The 21,191-nt window shown below is 32.0% G+C and overlaps 1 protein-coding gene across 1 annotated transcript; it reads right to left on the bottom strand.

Annotated features, from left to right (window-relative positions):
- Nucleotides 1-9,989: 9,989 nt before the first annotated feature.
- LOC126723637 (uncharacterized protein At5g39865-like) lies at nt 9,990-11,698 on the bottom strand. Its single transcript, XM_050427229.1, has one exon. It carries the CDS (start codon nt 11,381-11,383, stop codon nt 10,496-10,498), a length of 888 nt encoding a protein of 295 aa, XP_050283186.1. The 5' UTR covers nt 11,384-11,698; the 3' UTR covers nt 9,990-10,495.
- Between the last annotated feature and the right edge of the window lie 9,493 nt (nt 11,699-21,191).

The raw sequence follows: 21,191 nt of genomic DNA, 5'->3' as shown, positions 1-21,191 counted from the left end.
AGGTGACAAACTAGGAATGGCGGAAGAAAAGTTGTAAGTATATATAAAGAGTAATTATAAAATTACAACTTATTTTTTTATACATTTTGTCCCAATTATTCTATGTGACAATATGATTAGTTGTCGGTCATTTTCATATGAACCACCACTTTTTCTCCACCACTCATAACCAGTTATGTAAAAGAGTTATAGCAAAGTGTGTGAAATATGTTGTGATCTTAGAATTTTTTGCTACGTGAAAGGAAAAATGCTAAAAGTATTACAAATTTTACTACATAAAACTTACAAAATTGATGTGATAATAAATATGATTATTGGGTTTTAAATACCTTATAAATGAATATTCAAATCAAATTGTCTCTTTGTGATTGATGACATCAACTTGTAAGCTATAGTCAAAGTTGTAGTATTAGCACTACTCATGTGAAAGTGATAAACAACCACTCACAGTCTGCCACATCAGAATAGTAACAAAGTTATGACATAAAAAGTTGTGGTCCTATAATTTCTTTATGCATCAACACAAAATAAGGAAAGTAGTAAAGAGATGCACTTGTTAAAGTGTTTTTTTTTTTATGCAATTAATTTGAAGGAAAAAAAAAAGTAAAAATGTTTATTATTTACAATCTTAAACTTATTGAAATGAATTACTTCTATTTAGATTTTTTTTTTTTTTTTTTTGAGAAAGAAACACGCACAAGAGAAAGAGATTCTATTTAGATAGTTTATTAATAATCATATACGACGGGAAAAAAAGTTTAAACTAACAATCATCCTTCCTATTTTAAACTAATTATCCTTATATTGGTTGTAAATTTGTAATATGTGTGGATAAAAGGGAAGAAAAAAAAAACATTAACACCACCGGTATATTATAATTAGACTTAATATAGCCGATTTTCAAGAATTGATACTTCACCCTTAAAATAATTCTTTTGAAAAAAAATGACGTAGTGTCAATTAGTTTGATCATTTAGTGGCAAAAAGTTATTTCTTGAAAATTAGGTATGGTAACTTGGTAAGTCTAACCTTGGTATACCTTGTGGGAGTCCATTTTATCTACCATAGAAAATATTATGCAGGCTTGTTGGCATAAAAAATGTGTAGATTAATATACCGGTGAATAAATGACAAAATAAATTTTTTTATGTAATGTTGGAAGGAAGCAAATTAGTGAATATGAATAAATGACAAAATAAATTTTTTTATGCATGAATTCAAAATGACCAAAGTAATAATATCAATATGGAGTTCCATGTGTTTTAAGGCATGCAAGCGTTACCGTCCATTATGTTGTTAGTTGGGCTTCTGAGTCTGACTGTAACGTTCGTGAAAACTGAAAAGCTCCCTATTTTCTCTGTCCCTTTCTCTGCCTTAAGAGTTTTCGATAAGCATGAATTGTGATCCCTTTTTTGGGATAAAATTTTTTACTTAAAAAAATGGATCCAGACTCGGAAATGTTGCAATAATTTTGTTTCTAGTAATTTAAAGAATGAGAAAACACAAACAAAGGTTATTAATTATAGTGTAAACTTATATAAATTGGAAATTATAATTCAATACTTTGATAGCAATACTTCCCTCTCTTACATAATTTAATGGATCCCACAAAGGAAGAGGTCATATTGTTTCCAAAATATTGAACAATTACTCTTTTAAAAGAAATAATTTTGCCGAAAGCTATGTAGCTCAATTGGCACTCTTTGGTGTTTCCACTGGAGTTTTTTTTTTTTTTTGAGGAAGATCCACCAAAGTTATTTAAAGTTCAAATCTACCTACCTTTATTGTAACTATCAAGTTATAAAATAAAATTTTAAAAAGGTACTTTTATTTAGATAATTAATAAAATATCATCTTTACTTTCTCATTAACGAAATGCTCCTATATACGTATATGAAAGTTAAAAAAAAAAAACAAAGAGCGATTAAGTGGCTAATAGAGACAATATTGTGTAGCTCAATGCACTCACCTATTTGGTTTAAAGTTATTTATTTTGTTCCTGAGACCATTCTGGTTTGTTCATTCAAACAATAAATTTCGATACTACTTTATTTTGTCATACCATTTTGGAGTTATCACTAATTTTCATATAAAACATATATAATAAAATTCAATCACAATGATAAATTAAATTCATATTAAAAGCATGATTTGAACTAAACATGAAATACTTAATAAATATAACAATCATGAATCGATAGCTCAACTCATTAATCAATAACTCTAGTGTTAAATAAACAAATACCATAATATAAAATCAAACTCAAATATCATATTCTAAGGGGAAAAAATGACCAATAAAAAAATTGCTCAAATTTCTTATTTGGAAACCCAAACTAAATCAAGTCAATAACCATTAATCAATAGCTTAATTAAGAAGCATTTGATTGTAAAAAAGATGTGATAATAAAAATACCTGCAATAAATTAAGAATAAATCAAGTGGGTCCAGACTAGTGATCTCGATCTTTACAAGAGGAATGGGTGGGTTCTCACAAAGCCTTTTGGATTCCCACCTTTCACGCCCCTTTCAAAATCAACATCAATGTCAAAGAAGATCTCGCTCCCTTACTCAATGGTGGACGTGGAAGCTTTGGCCTATAGAAGGGCTGTAATTTTTGCTCGAGAACTTGGTATTACTGAAGTTGAAGGGGATTCGGCCATGGTCATTGATTTCATCAATTCTAAAGGCTACTATATGGCATGTTGTGGTCACATAATTGAAGATTCACGATTAGCTGCAATTGATTTTGGCTTTATTAATTTCTTTCTCTCATGTAAACGATCTAGTATTTATGTAGCTCATCATTTAGCGAAAAAAGCAAAAGGTTTGTAATTAGAATGACCGGTACTAGATCGGCAGTCACCAAAGTGAGAAGTGTAAACTAGTTAAATAAAAGAACCCTTAAATTTTAGAAGGATATATAGGGAAAACTGGTTGATAAGTGACTAAAAGAAAGAAGGCAATTGGCCGAAATTTGAGGTTGTTGTAAGTTTTACGTGGGTATTGGATTTGCATACTTGCCATATATTGAAATGAACCAAAAAATGGGTTGAAGTTTTGGTCAAGATTGCACATGAGGACCATGAGGTTATGTATACAGATTTATTGGCAAGTACAAAAGTTTTATCTGTTCTTTGACTGGAACATAATGAAATTGACATTTTTTATTTGCTTAGCTAGTGGAAAAAATAGAATGTATGAATACATAAAGGAACATATTGAAAGTTTAATAGGTATAAAATCAAAATTTCCAAACTAATCAAGATGGTGCCCTCAAAATTGAATTTTTCAATTTATTTATTTATTTATTTATTTATTTATTTATTTTATTATTAATTGTTGCTACAATGAGGGTTGGGGAATTTGAGACGTGACTGTTTCCGTGGGAAACACCAAAAAGTGCTAATTGAGTTATAAAGACTCTTGGCCATTTTTCAATTAATTTAAAGAATCATAAAATAGATAAGTATGCTTGTATATAAATGATGAATAAATTGTCATCCTTAGAAATTTGAGTTATGCATAAACTCAAAAAATACCAAAGAAATAATGCTAATAGATCAACATTTCCATTCTGCTATGCTGTTTTGGCTCTCTTCTATAGCTTGTCTATCTTTGTTCCTACTTATTGGGTCAACAGAATACAAATCTTTTATACCATTTTTTATTCTACTAATTATAACTTATTATGTATTTTCTTTTTCTTATAAAATAACCAATTTTTAAAATGAAATATAAAGTGGAAACAAAAAATAATATAGAGGATTTGTATTCGGATTAATCCCTTCTTGAAACAGTTACCCCTACTTTTGCCGAATCACAACCCATCTACTTGAGTACCAATCTACTTTTGGCCAAACTACTAAATCAAAGCATCTTCTGGTTTTTATGGGCACCCACCCGAACATATACACGCTACTCCAAACCGAACCCAGCTACATAACCCAGCCCAACCACACACTGAGTTTCTCAACTTGGGCCCAATCCACATTTAAATCCCTCTCACATACCTTACTGGGCACAACTAAAGTAAATTTATCGCCTAGCTAAATTTCAATTTAAAATGGCTAGTTTAAATTTTGGAGGGAATATAAAAAATAATAATAATAATTTAATCCAAATATTCATATACACACACTAATAGAATATTAGAATTTCTTTGTGAAAATTTCATGTTTCTGTCCTCGGAATCATGTTGACAAATTTACAACCATAGTAACCAAATTCAACCCATACTATTAAGAGATTAAAAAATGTGTTATTTATTTGTTTAATTTGATATAATTTGAATTTTATAATTTAGTTTAAATTTGCTAATTGATTTATTTTGGTATTTGAAAGACAAAATTTTAAAGAAATTGGAATATTATGCCAAATTACATAAGTTATATTTACTTATTGAACAATAGGCTTGAATAGTTGAATGAAAAGCTGAAAACCCATTTTTTACTAAACAAGAGAAAATGGTTGACACAACTCAACCCAATCCCTACATTACATATTGGATTGGGATTGGGTTGGAGTTTCAATTTGAGAAAGTTGGGTTAGGTTAAAAATACCTCAAACCCAATTTGTCCTAACCAATGCACACCACAAAATTACCTAATAATTTATGCATCTCACGAAAAGATTTAGTCAAACTACATTATTGGTCCTTGAAATTTGTCCTGTGAGCACAATTGATTTCTTAAGTTTCAAGTGAATATTTTAATTTCTCAAGTTTAAAAAATGAGCATTATTAATCTTTCTGTTAACTACCGTTAGAGTCAATACTTATATGGCTAAGTAGTGACATGGCATCCTTTAAAGTTACATGGCATTTTTTTATATTAAGAAAAAAATACAAAACTCAAATGACACCTCAGAGAACCCAAATTCCCCATACCTGATCTAGTTCTTAACGGGTTACCCAAATGAAATCTCTCCTGACCCTGTCGTCCTCCTCTATCCGTATTACAATCCCTTAAATATTGCTCTTTTTTCTCTCTCCGTAGTCACAGTCCTTCGAATTAGATTTTTTAATTTTTTTTTTTTGAAATTTTAGATCTTCTTGTTATCATTATGCTCACTATCTATTTGTGTTTATGCTTGAACGGTTGAACCATCGTTTGGCTAATTCTCCGAAACTATATGTATGTTATATTGTAGGCATTTTTTTCATAATTGTGTTTTAGCATTTTATTGTTTTGGTGGTGCGTTCATTTTGGATTGTGATCGTCCTTATTTTTGTTCAAATAAAAGATAGAATTGTATTAAAGAATTGAAAAGAAGTATACACTTATAGTCTTGAAGATAGAAATGGCCAAGCAAGGAAAGAAGAAAAAAACAAGGATCTACAAATCACATGAAAAGCAATACAAAGATTTTTTTTTTTTTTTTAAATGCATAACAACAATTAATAGAGTGATTTTAAAGCGTTGAAGAGTCATGGTGACGGTGACATTCTTTGATTGTAGATCTCATAGGTGATTTGGGTAACCCGTTTGGGACTTGTTCAGGTGTTGGATTATGGATTTATGATGTGTCGTTTGAGTTTTGTAAATTTCTAATAAAAAAATGAGTAATGTTACAGACACAAACTATTTACAACATTTTTACAAAATGTTGATGTAACCAACCTCTTATTGGTTTTCATCTAAGCCTACCATTAATATCACTTTTTTATTTATCAATAATCACTCACCGCATCATGTAAATTTTTTTGTAAAATAATTTATATCTCTAGCATTATTCTAAAAAAAAAGACGTCACATCACTATTCCATTAGCCACGTGGATGTTTAAAGCAACTGTAGTTAACAAAATGACTAATAATACTTATTTGTTTAAACTTGAGGGACTAAAAGTGTTCATTTAAAACTTGAGGGACTAATTACACTCACATGATAAACTTTAGGGACCAATAATGTAGTTTCACCAAAGATTTAAGCCCTATTGCCCATTTTTGTCACAAAATTAACATGATGATTATGTAGAGATGTATTAAACAATATTCACCCAGTTGGCAAATGTGTTCATGTACCAAAAATGAATAGTTAGAAAGAGATTTCCAATTCTTCTCCCAAAAAAAAAAAAAAAAATCTCCAATTCAATTAGACTGGAAATGCCTAGTCCTAACCCTAGTTGGTTTTGGAAGTGAAGCTCCTCAACTTACTACCAAAAATGGCGGTGTAAATGTGTAATACATTGATGGAGGTATATAACATGATAAAAATGAGAGTAAGAGATAAGTGCATGGGACGTTAATAGCGTTGGCAGGACATTATTTCTAAACTGGCCCAATGTTTTCAAGTCCACTTTTTGACACAACCATGATGTTTCGTACATTTAGCTAGGTTTTATCATTTATTATTTGAGGCTGAAATTCACATTCAATCCCATGGCTGCTGCCGCCAAAGCCTATGAGAATTCCAGGAACATCAATGAGTCATTGCAGCTTGATTAATGGGTTGCAAGTGAGACGTGTCATTAACCGATAAACTATCACTTGTTCTAAAAGTTTAAACTGATTGAAAATGATTCAATTAGCCATTTATTCTAGCATGAACCTAGTCATGAGAAGGTTAGAAACTAAGGAAATTAGTCTTGGACTATATTTTCGAGGGTGATGCCAAGGTGATTATTCAAGTGATCTGGACAGAGAACTCAACAGTCAACACACCCGGAGTATGGCCATGTGATCAACGATGTTCTTATTTTAGTTGGTGATTTTCATTTTTGCAATTTCTCATGTAAAACATATAGGCAATTCAATTGTCCATTTTTTAGCTAGAAGATCTAAGTCTAGTAGTGAGCTACAGGTCTGATATAATGCCACTCCTGATGATATAGCTCTCCTAGTCAAACATGACTCTTTGTAATTTGTTTATCTTTTCAATAATATAGAGCCTTCGGGTCTGGTTTCTCAAAAAAAAATGAAAATAGTCTTGGATTGCAAGCGTAATTATAAAAAGAATACAATTCTCGTGCTTTCCTTTGACCCAACAGTCTGGTTAAGTGTATAAACCATCACTTCAGATGCTTTGCTTGTTCATTGTATGTACTGCTGTTACTCTTGTTTCATCTGACATACAAAGAGGAATTTATTGATTTGTGGATACATTTGTATTTATGTCAACGTGCATGGTTCAAAAAATGGTAGCCAAGCTGTGATTGCCTCTAAATTCATAGTGCACTGTTCATAAGTCAACACACAAAGTACAAGCCTCTGAGAAGCCTTTGTTTCTCTGTTCTATTTATGGACAGTCAATTCATATGAAGTAATGAGTCCTTTGTACATCAACAGTAGAGCTGGTTATAAATGATTCAGCATGATGAATTGTTCAAGGATTGAATCTGGGCCATATTATAAGTATTCGTGTTACAAAGGTTAAAGAATCTAATGTAGAGAACTTTATTTTGTTGACAAGCCATTGGGAATCTATGTTTATACTTTACTGATCAAATGAATTAAATTTGGTACCTGACCAAATTATTTATTCTATTTCTCTTGACTACTGAGCTGAATTTGAATCATGGAATAATATGACATATAAACTATTAGTGCTGAGTGATTCTTACCTTCCAACTAGTGCTATAAAGATTTCCAAATGAAGATGTGTAGAACGCTCATAAATCTCTATCAACATTTAAAGCCACCTAGACATGATTGACCCAACTGTACTAACTATTTAATTCAGTTAACATAATTGGGCAAGTTTTTCACCAATATCAGGTAGTTTCTTCTGCAGCAAAATGACATCAAGTCTAGAGAAAAAACAAGTAGCATAAGGAAGCACAATAATTCTCCTTTGGTTACCTGTAGGCTATAAAAACAATGAAGTTCCTTTAGGTGCTGTCCTTGAAAAAATAACTTTAGTTTTTACCCTATTGATCGATACAACCAAGCAGTACCAAGTGGTTGAATTCAAATGGGGAACCTTAAATACAACACTATAAGTTTTTCCCTAAAACACTTAAGTCCAAGGATACAAATTTTTTCTTAATATTTTCCACAACTGTTGAGAAGCATGTTATGATTGGTTTTAATAAAAATGATGTCAATGGCGGCATCATATAAACATGACGTTACTATAATTAAGTAATTCTTAGATATTTTCAGAGCACGGAGAATGAGCACAATTTTTCCATATTTCGAAAGTACCTAAGTATTTTCTACTATAATTATAACTTACCTTCTCCACATCTCGAAAATTATTAAAAAGAATGTGTCCCTAACATTACTCAAAAGAAGGGGAAAAGGTTGAAAAGAGATAAGGGTAGAGAGAGTTAAAGAAATAGGGAGATATAAGAGTTAGTTTACAAAATTATGGACATCGGAGGAGATAAAGAAAATGGACAAAGAATGTTGTAAGAAAACTGCCAAAAGATTTGGTAGTAGAAGATAATGGTAGTAAAACAATGATGACGAGGCCCTAACCATCATGAAATGGTGGTGAAAGCATCCAAATCATAAATGGGTTCAAAGTTCAGTACTTTAATAACTAAGAAAAGATGAATAACTGCCTTTAATAATGTTTACCAAAAAAAAAAAAAAAACTGCCTTTAATAATTAAAAACAAAGATAATGAACCATTTGAGAATTGAAAGGAGTAGAATATTAATTGAAAACAGAACCAGAGTAAACTAGAATGTGAAGCAAAGACAAATTTGATCAAAATTCAGCTGTGATTCTGTATACCATGTAAAAACCATGGTCAGAAACCATATACTAAACAATGTACAATATTTACCAAAAAGGAAATAGAAGGATAGGAAAGGAATTTATTAATGCATTATCAGTTCACCTTCATCAATTGTCAATTTTCATCTGAGGCACACAATATATCAATCACAAAGGCAGTACAACAAATTTGCAATGCAATTAAGATGGACAAACAATAGTGAAGTCCTTGACAAATACTCACACAAGTAGTCTTTGATAACATATAATGTTTTCTATCATAGCTTTCTAGGAGATGAACATATCATTCCCGCAATGCACAATATATTAAAATTTATCAATCCAAGAAGAATTTGAATTGAAGACCTAGTCCGATCCACACAGTTACTGGGATGGTCCTGCAGTATTCAGTAACTATCTACAGAAGCAAAACAATCTCACTAAAAAGCAGAAAATGATTTAAGAGGAAAAAAAGAGAATCAGAAGCATCAGCTCTGTCCATTCTCAAAACAATCCATCAGTTGTGACTTGTGACCCTTACCGGCTTGCAGTAAATATTTACTTTCACTTGATGCCATGCGTCCTTCACATGATGCCATATTTACATTCACATGATGCCATATTTATAAAACTTTCTTCTTCTTCTTATTTTTTTGTCATTCTGATAACATGTACTGCTAAGGGACAATGAAAATCAATGCCCTGCAGGTGAACATTTCTCAAGAGACTCGTTAAAAAAAAAAAATCCAACCCCAAATTGATACCCAAATCATTTAAAAAGACATAGTGCAGTTATTCCGAACCAACAAAAGCACATCTAAATGCATGCACTAGTGTTAATATAGCATTAAACAGACACATTCCCAATCAAAAAATCTGTTGACAACATCCACTTCATTTCATAATGCTACTAATCACGGAATTGAAACACTAAAACAAGCTTCTATGCTTCATCTCATAAGCTGATAGAGGGATATCATAAAGCATTCACAAGACATCATGAATTCTGACCCCAAAAAAAAAGTGCTAAAATTCCAACCAAAAAGTCATCTTTACATCATATATATGAATATCATTCCGATATTCAACCTCAATATAAGCACATCTAAATATACACTTACTGAACTGCCAGTCCGAAGTAACTAGAAATAAAACTAACTCATTCTCATTTCAAATACAACCCTGTGAACCATTCACTAGCCTCCATCAATTCGTACAAAAAAAAAAAAAGCAATAAAAATCCAACCAAAACTAAATATATACATAATTTATGCGAATTTATCCACACATTCAACATCAACAAAAGCAAATTAAAATTATACATATAACTAAATTACTGCCACAAATTATATAGAATTCAAGAACACAAGTCTCTGGGCATAAAAATAAACCCAGTCTCGTTACAAATTACAACATTCAACAACATTTGCAAACCCTGTTGGTAAACAATAATAATAACAACATCTAAAGTATATTTACATCCCATATAGGCGAACACCCTAACTCCCCTATATGAATTGCACTCACTCAAGATAAAAAACAAAAACACCCAAAACCCCTATTTTTCTTTTTGCATTTTGACATGAACATTACCTTGTTCAGAGAGTCATTGAACACCAGCCCCCAAAAAACTGATGATGTGACCAAACTTTTGAATCCAAAATAGATTTTTGAACTCAAAAACTCTACAAACTATCACCCATTTTCCAAACACCAAACTATCAAATCACAGTTCCAATTTTTTTTTTTTTTTGTTCTTTCTTTCTTCTTCTTCACATTTATTTATAAACAACAATGCAATTCCAAATCCAAATTTTTCAAATTTTTTTTTTCAAGAACTACAATCCGGGCACCGAATCAAACCATTTTCATTGCATTCCAAGCATCTCTGGACTCTGTCTTCTTCTTCATCGAACACCTTCCTACTCCCATTGCAGTTCGTGCACGGCGCGAACCGGACATCGCCACAGCTGTCGCAGCCGAAGCTGAACCCGAGTTTCTGAACCGGAAACCCTTCGAGCAGTTTCGCCAGCTCGCCGGTTTCGAACAAGTGCTTGACCGTCTCGGCTCCTCCGATATGCTTCCCTCTGATGAAAACCTGCGGCAGAGTCACCAGATTGCTGTGGTTCTTGCTGTTCTTGTTGCCGTTGTTCTCGCCCGATAACACGCTTTGCAGTTCCTTCTTGTACGCCGAGTCGAGCGACACGTCTCGCTCGTCGACCCAAACCCGAAACCCCCGAAATATCATCCTCACCGAGTAGCAATCCTCGTAGGTCCGCCGAATCCCGCGCAAGCTAGTGAAGTACACGACGATTCTGTCCCCGGTGCCGGGCAAACGAATAGGACCCGAAATATCGGGCGAGAGCAAAGAAACCCGAAACTCCGAGTCGGGTTGTTTTTGGCCCGGTTTGAGCTTACTCGGCAAATGGGTTTGCGACTCTTCGATGCTTTTCGGGGCTTCGAAGAAGCTGCAGAGCTTCTTGACCTTTCCCTTGAAGGAATTGCTGGCGGACCGGACCGATTCGAAGGAGGAGTAGAACTTGTTGAACGAGCCCGAACCGGACCGGTCTAGGCCGGTTTGGTGATGGGATTTCGGAGACGAATCGGCGGCGGCGGTGATGGATGGGTTTAAAGTGAGAGAACGGTTGAAAAAGAAAGAACCAGTTGCGGATGGCTTCGATTTGCCCGAGAATTCCACGCTATTTTCAAACTCTGCCATCGGAGAAAATTAACGATCTTGACCGTTTAAAAGATTGGAAATGATAATCGGAAACGATCCAAACCGTTGGTGGCGGAGGTGAGAAAAGGTGAGGAGATATCAACTGTTTTTTTTTTTTTTTTTTTTGGGTTGTTTGTTTGTTTGTTTGTTTGTTTAATGTGTTTTTGATGTTTTTGATGCTTTGGGGTGGTGATGATGATGATGTTGTTGTTGTGGGTGTTTTTGTTTTTTCAAAAAAAGAGTTTTTGGGATTGTGAGAGAGAGAGAAGGTGGAGCTGGTTGCCTCAAAGATTGCCTTTTGGGAATAGGAAACGTAGAAATAAGGTAAGAAATTTTTATTATTTTAATTTAATTTTTTAGTTTTGGGTGAGTTTTTATTGTTGGTGCTGATGACGTTATTGTTGGGTTTTACTTATATATAGTATAGGACCCACAGAGAGAGAGAGAGAGAATCAAAGAAAACAATGTCTTGTTTTCAAAAAACAAAAACAAAAAAATAACTCTGTTTATTAGGTAAACTTAGAGCTTTTAATAATAGACAATTTTAGGGAAAAAAATTGATACCATTTTTATTATATATATAAAAAGTAATTCAAAATGTCAAAAAAAAATTTCTTTATAAAAAATTTCTAAAAATATCATCTAAACAAACCAGTTTGCTAAATAATGTGCCAGTGTGCTGACTAATGTGCTTAGAGTATCTGTTAACTATTTTGGGTCAAATTTAATTTAATTGATATGGCAACTGACTAGTGGGTTTGACAACTGAAAAAAAAATGAATGAATAAGATAGTGTTAGGTTATTGCTAATGTTGATGTCGGACTGGTTTAACATTTATTGTATTTAACATTTTTCTATGCTTTTGAATTACAGACGCGGTTAGACTTTTTGGTTTGTTTAATTGGGGGTGGCTTGTACTGTAGCTACCTAGGTGTGGTATGTGATGACAGGAATGAAATCTAGTACATTTTAATATTTTTATCTAGTGGGCTTGGGCCTACTTTTTGGGTTTTTTTATTATATTCTTTTTCGGCATGTGATTTGTTTTTGGTATAAAAAAAAAAAAAAAAAAAGTCCATGTTTTATTTTCTTTGCATAATTTCTTTTCATTTTATGATACTTAATTCTACCAATTCATTGCATTATAAATTATTTAATAAAATTATCACAATTTTTTTAGAACCAATAATAAGATAATTATTGTTTTTTCTCACCTATACTAAACTTGCCAATCTTTTTCTATTATCTTGTTTTTGTACAAAATTCATGTATTATCACTTTTCTGTGGTATATATTTCCATGGATTTTTTATAGATGAATTTCCATAGGTTAAAATATCTAGAATTATTAAGATAATTATGCCATAAAATTATTAAAATCATGATCATTTATTGATAAATGAATAGTAGTTTAATATTTAACATACTGGAGTATATATCATCAATGTTTAAATAAATATTATTTAACATCATTTCTCAATTCTCACAATATTCAACATAATCCTTGCTTATTTATATAGTATTCTATTTAACTGTACAATGTTTTTAAAACCATGTTCAACTTAATCCTTGCTTCTTTTCCACACACACAAAAAAAAAAAAAAAAAAAAAAAAAAAAAAAAAAGCCCTTGCTTATATGTTATTCTATTTAACTGTACAATGTTTTTTTAAACCATGTTCAACTTAATCCTTGCTTATTTATATGGTATTCTATTTAACTGTACAATGTTTTTTAAAACCATGCATGTTCAATTTAATCCTTGCTTATATGGTATTCTATTTAACAGTACAATTGTTTTTAAAACCATGTTCAACTTAATCCTTGCTTATCTTCTATTCAACTATACAATGTTTTTTTAAAACCATGTATTGCAATTATAGTAATTAATTTTTGGTGTCAGTATTCCAATTATGGTACATTTTCATATATTAAATAAATTTCTTTATATTTGGCATGTTTGAATGTAGGAAGTGAATGATATCAAATTATCAATCCTTATGTCTGAATTCTTTTATTTTTGGAGGAAAATCTCTTAATTATATATGTGGGGCCGGGAAATTTGAGGTCCCAGCCCACTTTACATTCAGGGCCCAAAATCCAGGCCGAGGAGCCCTATTGCCGAGGACGATCTCACGCTCAACACCTCACAAAACGCCTGAAGAAAAGGACAAACTCAATACAGGGGTAGTACAAGGGAAAAAGCTGCCAACACCGTAGTATGGAACCCTGCATCTGACAGGCCCATACTCCAGACCATGCTATTTAACTTTTCCCAACCACCCCTAACCACTCTGAGGTATGGATTGATAGGACTAGTCTATACCCCAAAAAAGCAAAACTTACACGTGGACACTAAACGGGAAGCAAACACTAGTATAAAAGGGAAAGAAAGCCAAGGGGGAGAGGATCCCAGGGGAAGGAAGGATAAAATCCTACAAAAAAGGGAGAATATGAAGGATATGATGCTCCTCGGACGCAATCCGAGGACCTAAACCCTCCAAGCTGCATCGATGTAAGGCTTAGCTATTCAAGCCAAGCCTACCTTAGTATGAGCTTCCATAAAAATCGTGACCAAACCGCTGTCCGGTGACCAAGGTCCAGCCTTTCAAGCCCACACTCTACAAATTATATTGTTCGGGCCCTTTACATACGAGCCCAATGTCATTCTTGGGTCGTTAAAAATCGTGTCCATACAATATATATTAGAGTCCTTAAAAAAAAAAACAATACTTAGAGATTATCCTCTTCAATGGTTCAAATCTAATTATAAATACTAATACATTTCATTTAGCTTAATATATATTTTTATTTTTGCCGGATGGCTTACTTGTTTTCTTATTTTAAAAAGGATAATGCTTGAGTTATAATTATTTTCATAACTTTTCTCACAATTTATAAAAGTGGCAAGTTGTGATTTGTGCAACATTGCTTTCGCATTAACCTACGACTAGCACTATTTGTATGATGCATTAATCACAATATGCAATAAAAATTTTTTAAAAAAAAAAGTGCCCCTTAAAACCTCAATCTTATTATTTTAATATTTTTTGTTATTGTTCTTAATTTCTCTCTCCTATGTGGTAGATTTTTGTTCCAAGTGATTCTAACAAGTAAAATTTATGGTAAGATTTACAATTTATATAATAGATGATAGAATTTTTTTTTTTTTTTTTTTTTTTTTAAGAAACAAACACACATATAGGCTAGGAGAATGAAATTCTAACACAAAATCACATCACAAACTTTAATTAAAAGTCATTGTAACTTTTAAAAAAAGATAAAACAAAGAGAGATGCTACATCTATAACATTTCTACAACATTTTTACAACAAATCACAGGTGGTTTATGGTTATTGGTTCAAATTTCAAATTAACGCTAAGATTACTTTTTTGCCCCAATAATAACAACTAGTAACAACTTGCCACTTAAGATTTGTTGTAAAAATATTGTAGAAATATTGTAGACATATCATTTCTCTAAAAGAAATTATACTGAACACAAAACAAAACTCATGCATTGAATTATTTTCTTAAATAAGCACATACTAATTAAGTCTAAAACTCTACCAGTCAAGTTCAACCAAGTAATTATGTCATGCCTCACATATTTGTTCGTTTCATTACTCAATTACTTGCTTGACAGTTGACACTTAATGAGCTTATAAATACAGACAAATTAAACCTTAACAGGTCAGGTCTTACCATCATAATGGGCATTTTGATTTCATGTACGTATTGGTTCCATCATACCAACTAAAAAGTCGGCTCTAAATCATCTAAATGGATACAAGATATCCATTATAAAATTATTAAATTCCTATCAATTCATTTTGAAATAAGTGTATTAAAATTTTCTACAGCGTTACTATTTTAAAAGATATTTATTATTACCATTTTAATATTTGTTTAAATTATTAATAATGATGTAGTAAATTCAATCTACTAATTTTAAAATAAATGAATAAGATTTCAAGAACTTTGTCGTGAAATTAGAGAATTATGTTTGATAATGTTATTTGAACAATAATTTTCGTTATTTAAATAACACTACACATATTTTCATAATAATTTTTTATTCACATATATTTTCACAATACTTAAATAATGTTACTCGACCAACGTTACCAAGCCACCCTAATCCCATAAAAAGTAACATTGTCTCGTAAAGTCATGTTTGACAAATTGAATAAATGGGAGTAGATGATAATATCTTATCTTGTGTTTGGCAGTTTACCTAACAACAATGGGGACTTGTAAAAAATTAAAAATTCAAAGAAAATGGCTTTGGAAGAAGACAACATTATTGTTGCCACCTGTGTTTGTACCGAACTATGTACTCTGATTTGTGGTCCAAATATGTATGAGAGGGAACTAGAAATATACATTATTGTCTATATGTGTTATACATTCCATTTTTCATAAACCAATTTTCATTTGTATAAGCAAATGAACCCAAAATGCTTAGTATGTTTGAGAAGTGAAATAGCATGTTAATCGATAGGAAATCATTATTTGAATGTAGCTTTTTACTTATTGATTATTTATTGAAAATTAATTAAAATAGAATTGTAAATTGAAAAGAAGAAGCTTTAAAAAGCTACACAAAGTCAACAACAACAACAACAACTAATGACAAACAAACACGAGATTCTATATGCTTTTACCATTGCAGGAACATGTAAAGGAAATAGTTTGTCTCATAGTATTTTAGTAAGTTACTATGTCTATGACCTAAGATGACAGTGCATTAATTTATCATGCACTAATTAATTTTTAAGTATTAAATTCTCAAAATAACCATCAATTGTTTTCCATTGTACCTTTCTAATTTTTTAAGTAAAGTGATGCTGTGTAATGATCAGATTCTAAGAGAAATTATATTTTATTAATATAGGGGCCTGCCTTTTGTATTCCATCTTCACATTTGATAACTCATATATAAAATGAACATGACAAACTTCTTTCATGCAGGTGCATATAATTAGAGAATATGATGGAGAAAAATCTTGCACCACCGGGCCTAGTAGCCTAATGGTACCCGGTTCATCCAGTAACCGTCAGCACGGGGGTTCTATTCCCCACAATAAACAATTACCCAGCAAAAAAAAATTAAAGAAAGAAAGATGGAAAAAAATCTTATGGGGAATGTATACATAAAAAATAAAATAAAAAATTGACAGAATACTTTGAATGAAAGAAAAGTGACTGATCAAGTTCATTTCTTTATACTTAACAAATTAATTAAGTTATCTAATTAAATTTCCTTGGTGAAGGTTATTTGTGTTTGTCTTCTTCTAAAGTAACTTTTTTGGACCTTAATTGTTGCTACTTTTTATGTGTTGTAAAAGAGTAAAGGGTCCAATCAGATTTGATAAGGTAACGAAGTCCTAATCTCCCAATTTTGACCAACATAAGATTTGTCTTAAGCTTTAAGAAATGAATAATTAACTACAGCTCCCACAAAAGCCATAAGGCCAACTAAATTTTTAGCACCTAACATATTTCTATACCATTTTAGCACATATCGGCAAATAAGTCAATGTAGCTAGCCTATTTCAAACACATACATATGAAGAAAATTTTAAAGTATCATTTTCGAAATATGACTGTGTTCGAACAAGATTACAAACTTTGGTAAGTGCAAGTTAGGCACAGCTTGACAATTGAATTTGACTCCTCTAATGTCCTCTTGCAAGACCTTAACCCTTAAGTCAATAGAATATAGTATTATTCCCAAATATTCATGCCCCACCAAATTAGTAAGCCTGATTGAACCAACTGGTGAAACTTTCAAAGCTATATTTCCAAGCAGGACGATGTTATTCAACAACTCGATCGATCCACACACCAATTTACACAAAAGATGTTCAAAGTTCATACAAAAGTATTGGGCAGTGTGGCATGAAGAACATTGTGGGTTACTTATCAAAGCCTGTCTCCAATTTAGCATCCTCATTTGCATACAAAATGCCACAGCCTAATGCTTTGATAACCCGGCATTTTGAAGAGAGACATGGGTCAAACACCTTTCTATGTAATTACAAACATTTCTCTTAGAATAATGGTTAAATATATGATTAAATTCATAATTTCATAATAACTTAAACTTTTGAAATAAAATTATAACATCATAGTAAATGGTCTTAACTTTTAAGGATTACTTGTTAGTTGATTAAAAAACACGTGATAAAATTTCTAGTTCTGGAGCTTCCTAATACACACACCTACATGTTTTGCATCAATCTTCACTCTCTTTCAGTCTTTTAGGATTGAATTCTTGGTCAGTTTGTGTTAAGAATTTAAATTTGTAGGATCAAAGGCACTCATTAATAGGATCTTAAAAATTAAAAACCAACTAATTCATTATTTCTCGCTACCTACCTACTTTAGTTTGAATGGAATTGGCTTGCTACATACAAAGTTGTATAACAAATCAAGGTGCTTGTAATTTGTTAAGTGCCCGAGGAAATAGTGAAGTGTGAACAACTTAATACTATGTTTAGTTGGGGATAAAAGGAAAATGATGGAAAATAGGGAAAGAAAAGTGAGAAAAAAAAAATGCGATTTTTCATTGTTTGGTTGGATTGAAAAACGAGAGAAAAGAAAATGGGGTGGATGAAATTTTCCACCCAAGCCCACCAATTTATTCATTCCAAATTAGAAATAAAAGAGAAATGAAAATGATATTAAAAGAAAAATACAAAATTACCACCATTTTTTCATTTTTTTTTTCTATTTTTAATAGTAGGGACATAATAGTTATTAGCTTTTCATCCCCTCTACCAAATATATATAGTGAAAAACACAAATATTTTTTTTATCATCCCGACTAAACAGAGCTTAAGTAGCCACAATCAGGTTTGTTCCTAACTGAGCCAAGTTTTGAAGCTCTATATTAGTCAATGAACCAAGTTTGAATAAAGCCAAACTCAGCTCAATAGGTTCATAAACATTAAAAAAAAAAGGTAATATTTTACTATTTTTATAAAGGATACAGTTTTAATATTTGTTTTACTAAAATTAGTAGATTGGATAGTAGATAAATAAATAAATTCGTAAATTTTCAATATAGAATTTGAATGGCTATCAGGCAGCAAGAAAGAAAGTTTTTTTTTTTTTTTTTTTTTTTTTTTTTAAGTTTCTAATGGTAAAATTTTATTAAATCAATATTCTTAACCAACCTTGTAGAGTTTGTGAATAAACTAGAGTTCCTTCCAAAAATTTACAAATTAAGTTTTTTTTTTTTTTTGGAGAAGCAAATTAAGTTTGGATATAACAGTTGAGCATAATCTTAAGATTAAGTTGACTCAAGCACTTTTCTAAACAAAAAAGGAGTTGACTCGAGCTCCAAACCAAAATAAACGAACCAATCTCTCTCTCTCTCTCTCTCTCTCTCTCACCAAGCTTAAACACCTTAATTTATACTAAAACTCAATTTGGCTCATGAATTTACAATTATAATCACTAGTTTCATATGATACGTGTTGTGTCCAATGGTGCACATTGTGTAACTACCTTGCGTCTTTATCATACAGAAAAAAGGACATAACCTTTGTCCTTGATATAAAAATGAAATACTGAAGAAAAAAAATGGAAGTAGTTATTTTCTTAATAAAAGTTGACATTCTAATTACAATTTTTTATTGGAAATGGTAGAGTATATTATTATGAAAGGGTGTATTACATTTACATCTTTGGTCACTGCCTCCAACAGGAAAGCACGAGATTCCTCAAGCCAAACTCTTGCATCAGCCACATTCCTAGCATATTTTGCTAAGTCACAAGCTATACAACACTTCAACGCCTATGAATACAACTGATCTGCCATTGTTGAAATGTTCTGAGTAGATGTCTGGTTTCCTGAATAACATGTTCACATTTGAGAAGCATGGCTGATTTTGATACGGAGTTGGATAATGTCGCCTTCCAACACACTATGTTGAATTCTGACATCTCTAAGAAACATCAAAGCTAACAATAATGCTACAGCTACAACATTTTTTACTACTGTTAAAATGATTTGTTGTTATTGAAGTAATAATACTTTCACTTGGGTCCACTATCGACATCATTTTTATTATGCACCAATTACAAGAGATTATGTTAGTCTTGAAAAATGTTGGGTCCCTAGGCTTGTTGAATAGCTATAAACCTAAAACTACTGCACAGGTCTTGGTCTCTCGGGAATTAGATATGACTTTCTGGCCGAGCGCTGCAGTAACTCATCCAAGGTGATCATGTATGAAGATCCCAATTACAGCATTCAGCATTATTATGGACAAACTTCCTAATTCGCCTTGAGGAAATACATTGGTGAGGGCCTCAATCAGTACTACATTATTAGGCTCATGATCAGAGTACTGATGTGGCAAGGAGTACTCTAGTGCTGCTGATACTCCTGCAACAGTTTTTGTGCATGATCTGAAAGGAATTTTGGATTATCAATCCAACCTCCATGAATGTAATAATTCCCTTGGTACCATATGAAGTATGCAACAGCCACTACTTATTCCATTTTATGAAGTATGACACTCTAATTACAATTTTGAGAACAACATCCTTGCATAAAAAAAGTTAAATGTGCTCAGAGAAACCATATGATAATACTGAAATTATTTTGAAGTTCCCATTTGCAAGACACCAAGCTGGACCAACCATAATAAAACATATATAAAGAAAAAGAAGGAAGAAGAGTAGCAGCCCAAGTAAGACATATTAATAATTAATCCTACTTACCTATGACCCAATGTCAAATCTTCAATAATAATTGATTACATAAGAGATGATATTCAATATCAATCAGCCAACAACATATTTGATCAATATTGTCACAAAGGTTATAATGGGATCAAAGGCACAGATCCATGAGAACAGAGGAAATGAAATACGGTGAAATTTGGAACCAATAAACAAAAAGAAGAATATGCTGAATTGAGGTAGTTGCAGTTGGATGCTATATAGATGTGAACACCCACTTGACAAGATCCAGTCTTCAATGAATCCAGAAGTATTCTCAAGTAAAGGGCAGTAGGGAACCAAAACAGGTGCCAACCTGAATCGTGAGAAGCACCAAATAATCATTCTGAATTTGTATGTGAATCTTGAAACATCCCAGTTTTATGAGTGACGCTTCCTCATAACGCTGCATAAGAAACATTTTTGGCTCTTGAGCCCCTTTATCAACATTGGTTGATCATGGATAAAGACATTAAAAACAAAGAGCTTCCTCAACTAATTGCTGGGGGATAAAAAGGCAACTTATTCTGCACGCCATTATATCACCCCGACCATGCTTGATTTAGATCAGTGCAAAGTCCTGGAAATCAATGCAAATTTTCTAGATTCAGGGAGCTCTGCAATATATCTCCAGCATTGATTTTAATGCTTTGTCAGGATTTTCGAGTGGAAGAGAACATGGTTTATATCCCTACAGATGAGATCATTGGAATCTGTTAAATTCCACTTTCAGAAGAATATCAATAAACTTCTGCCAATTGTAGTGTTGGAACAACCAATTTTACGTTCCGAGAAGGAATCACAAATTTGGTACCTAGTTTTGACAAATATTATAGGAATTCATAACCTTTTCATATCAAGACTAGTTCGAGGAATCAGCCAGTAAAACCAAACATACTTCCAAATGAAAAGGCAAAATCCTCCACAAGTAACAATCGATAAAGAACTCCTTCAAAGTAAGCCAGAAACTGGTACTACTTCCTAATAAAAACAACTAAAACACACATACCTACTGAGACACACATCCATTCACACCCCCAAACCCACCCCACACACCACACAAGAGCAAGT

Source organism: Quercus robur, chromosome 4 (assembly GCF_932294415.1).
Source record: "Quercus robur chromosome 4, dhQueRobu3.1, whole genome shotgun sequence".
NCBI classification, from domain to species: Eukaryota; Viridiplantae; Streptophyta; class Magnoliopsida; order Fagales; family Fagaceae; genus Quercus; species Quercus robur.
Note: the sequence above shows the minus strand (reverse complement) of the source record. Positions and strands in the feature narration are given on the sequence as shown.

What these genes read in the sequence shown, in the direction of transcription:
- LOC126723637 (XM_050427229.1), bottom strand. Translation starts at nt 11,383, where the DNA reads ATGGCAGAGTTTGAAAATAGCGTGGAATTCTCGGGCAAATCGAAGCCA.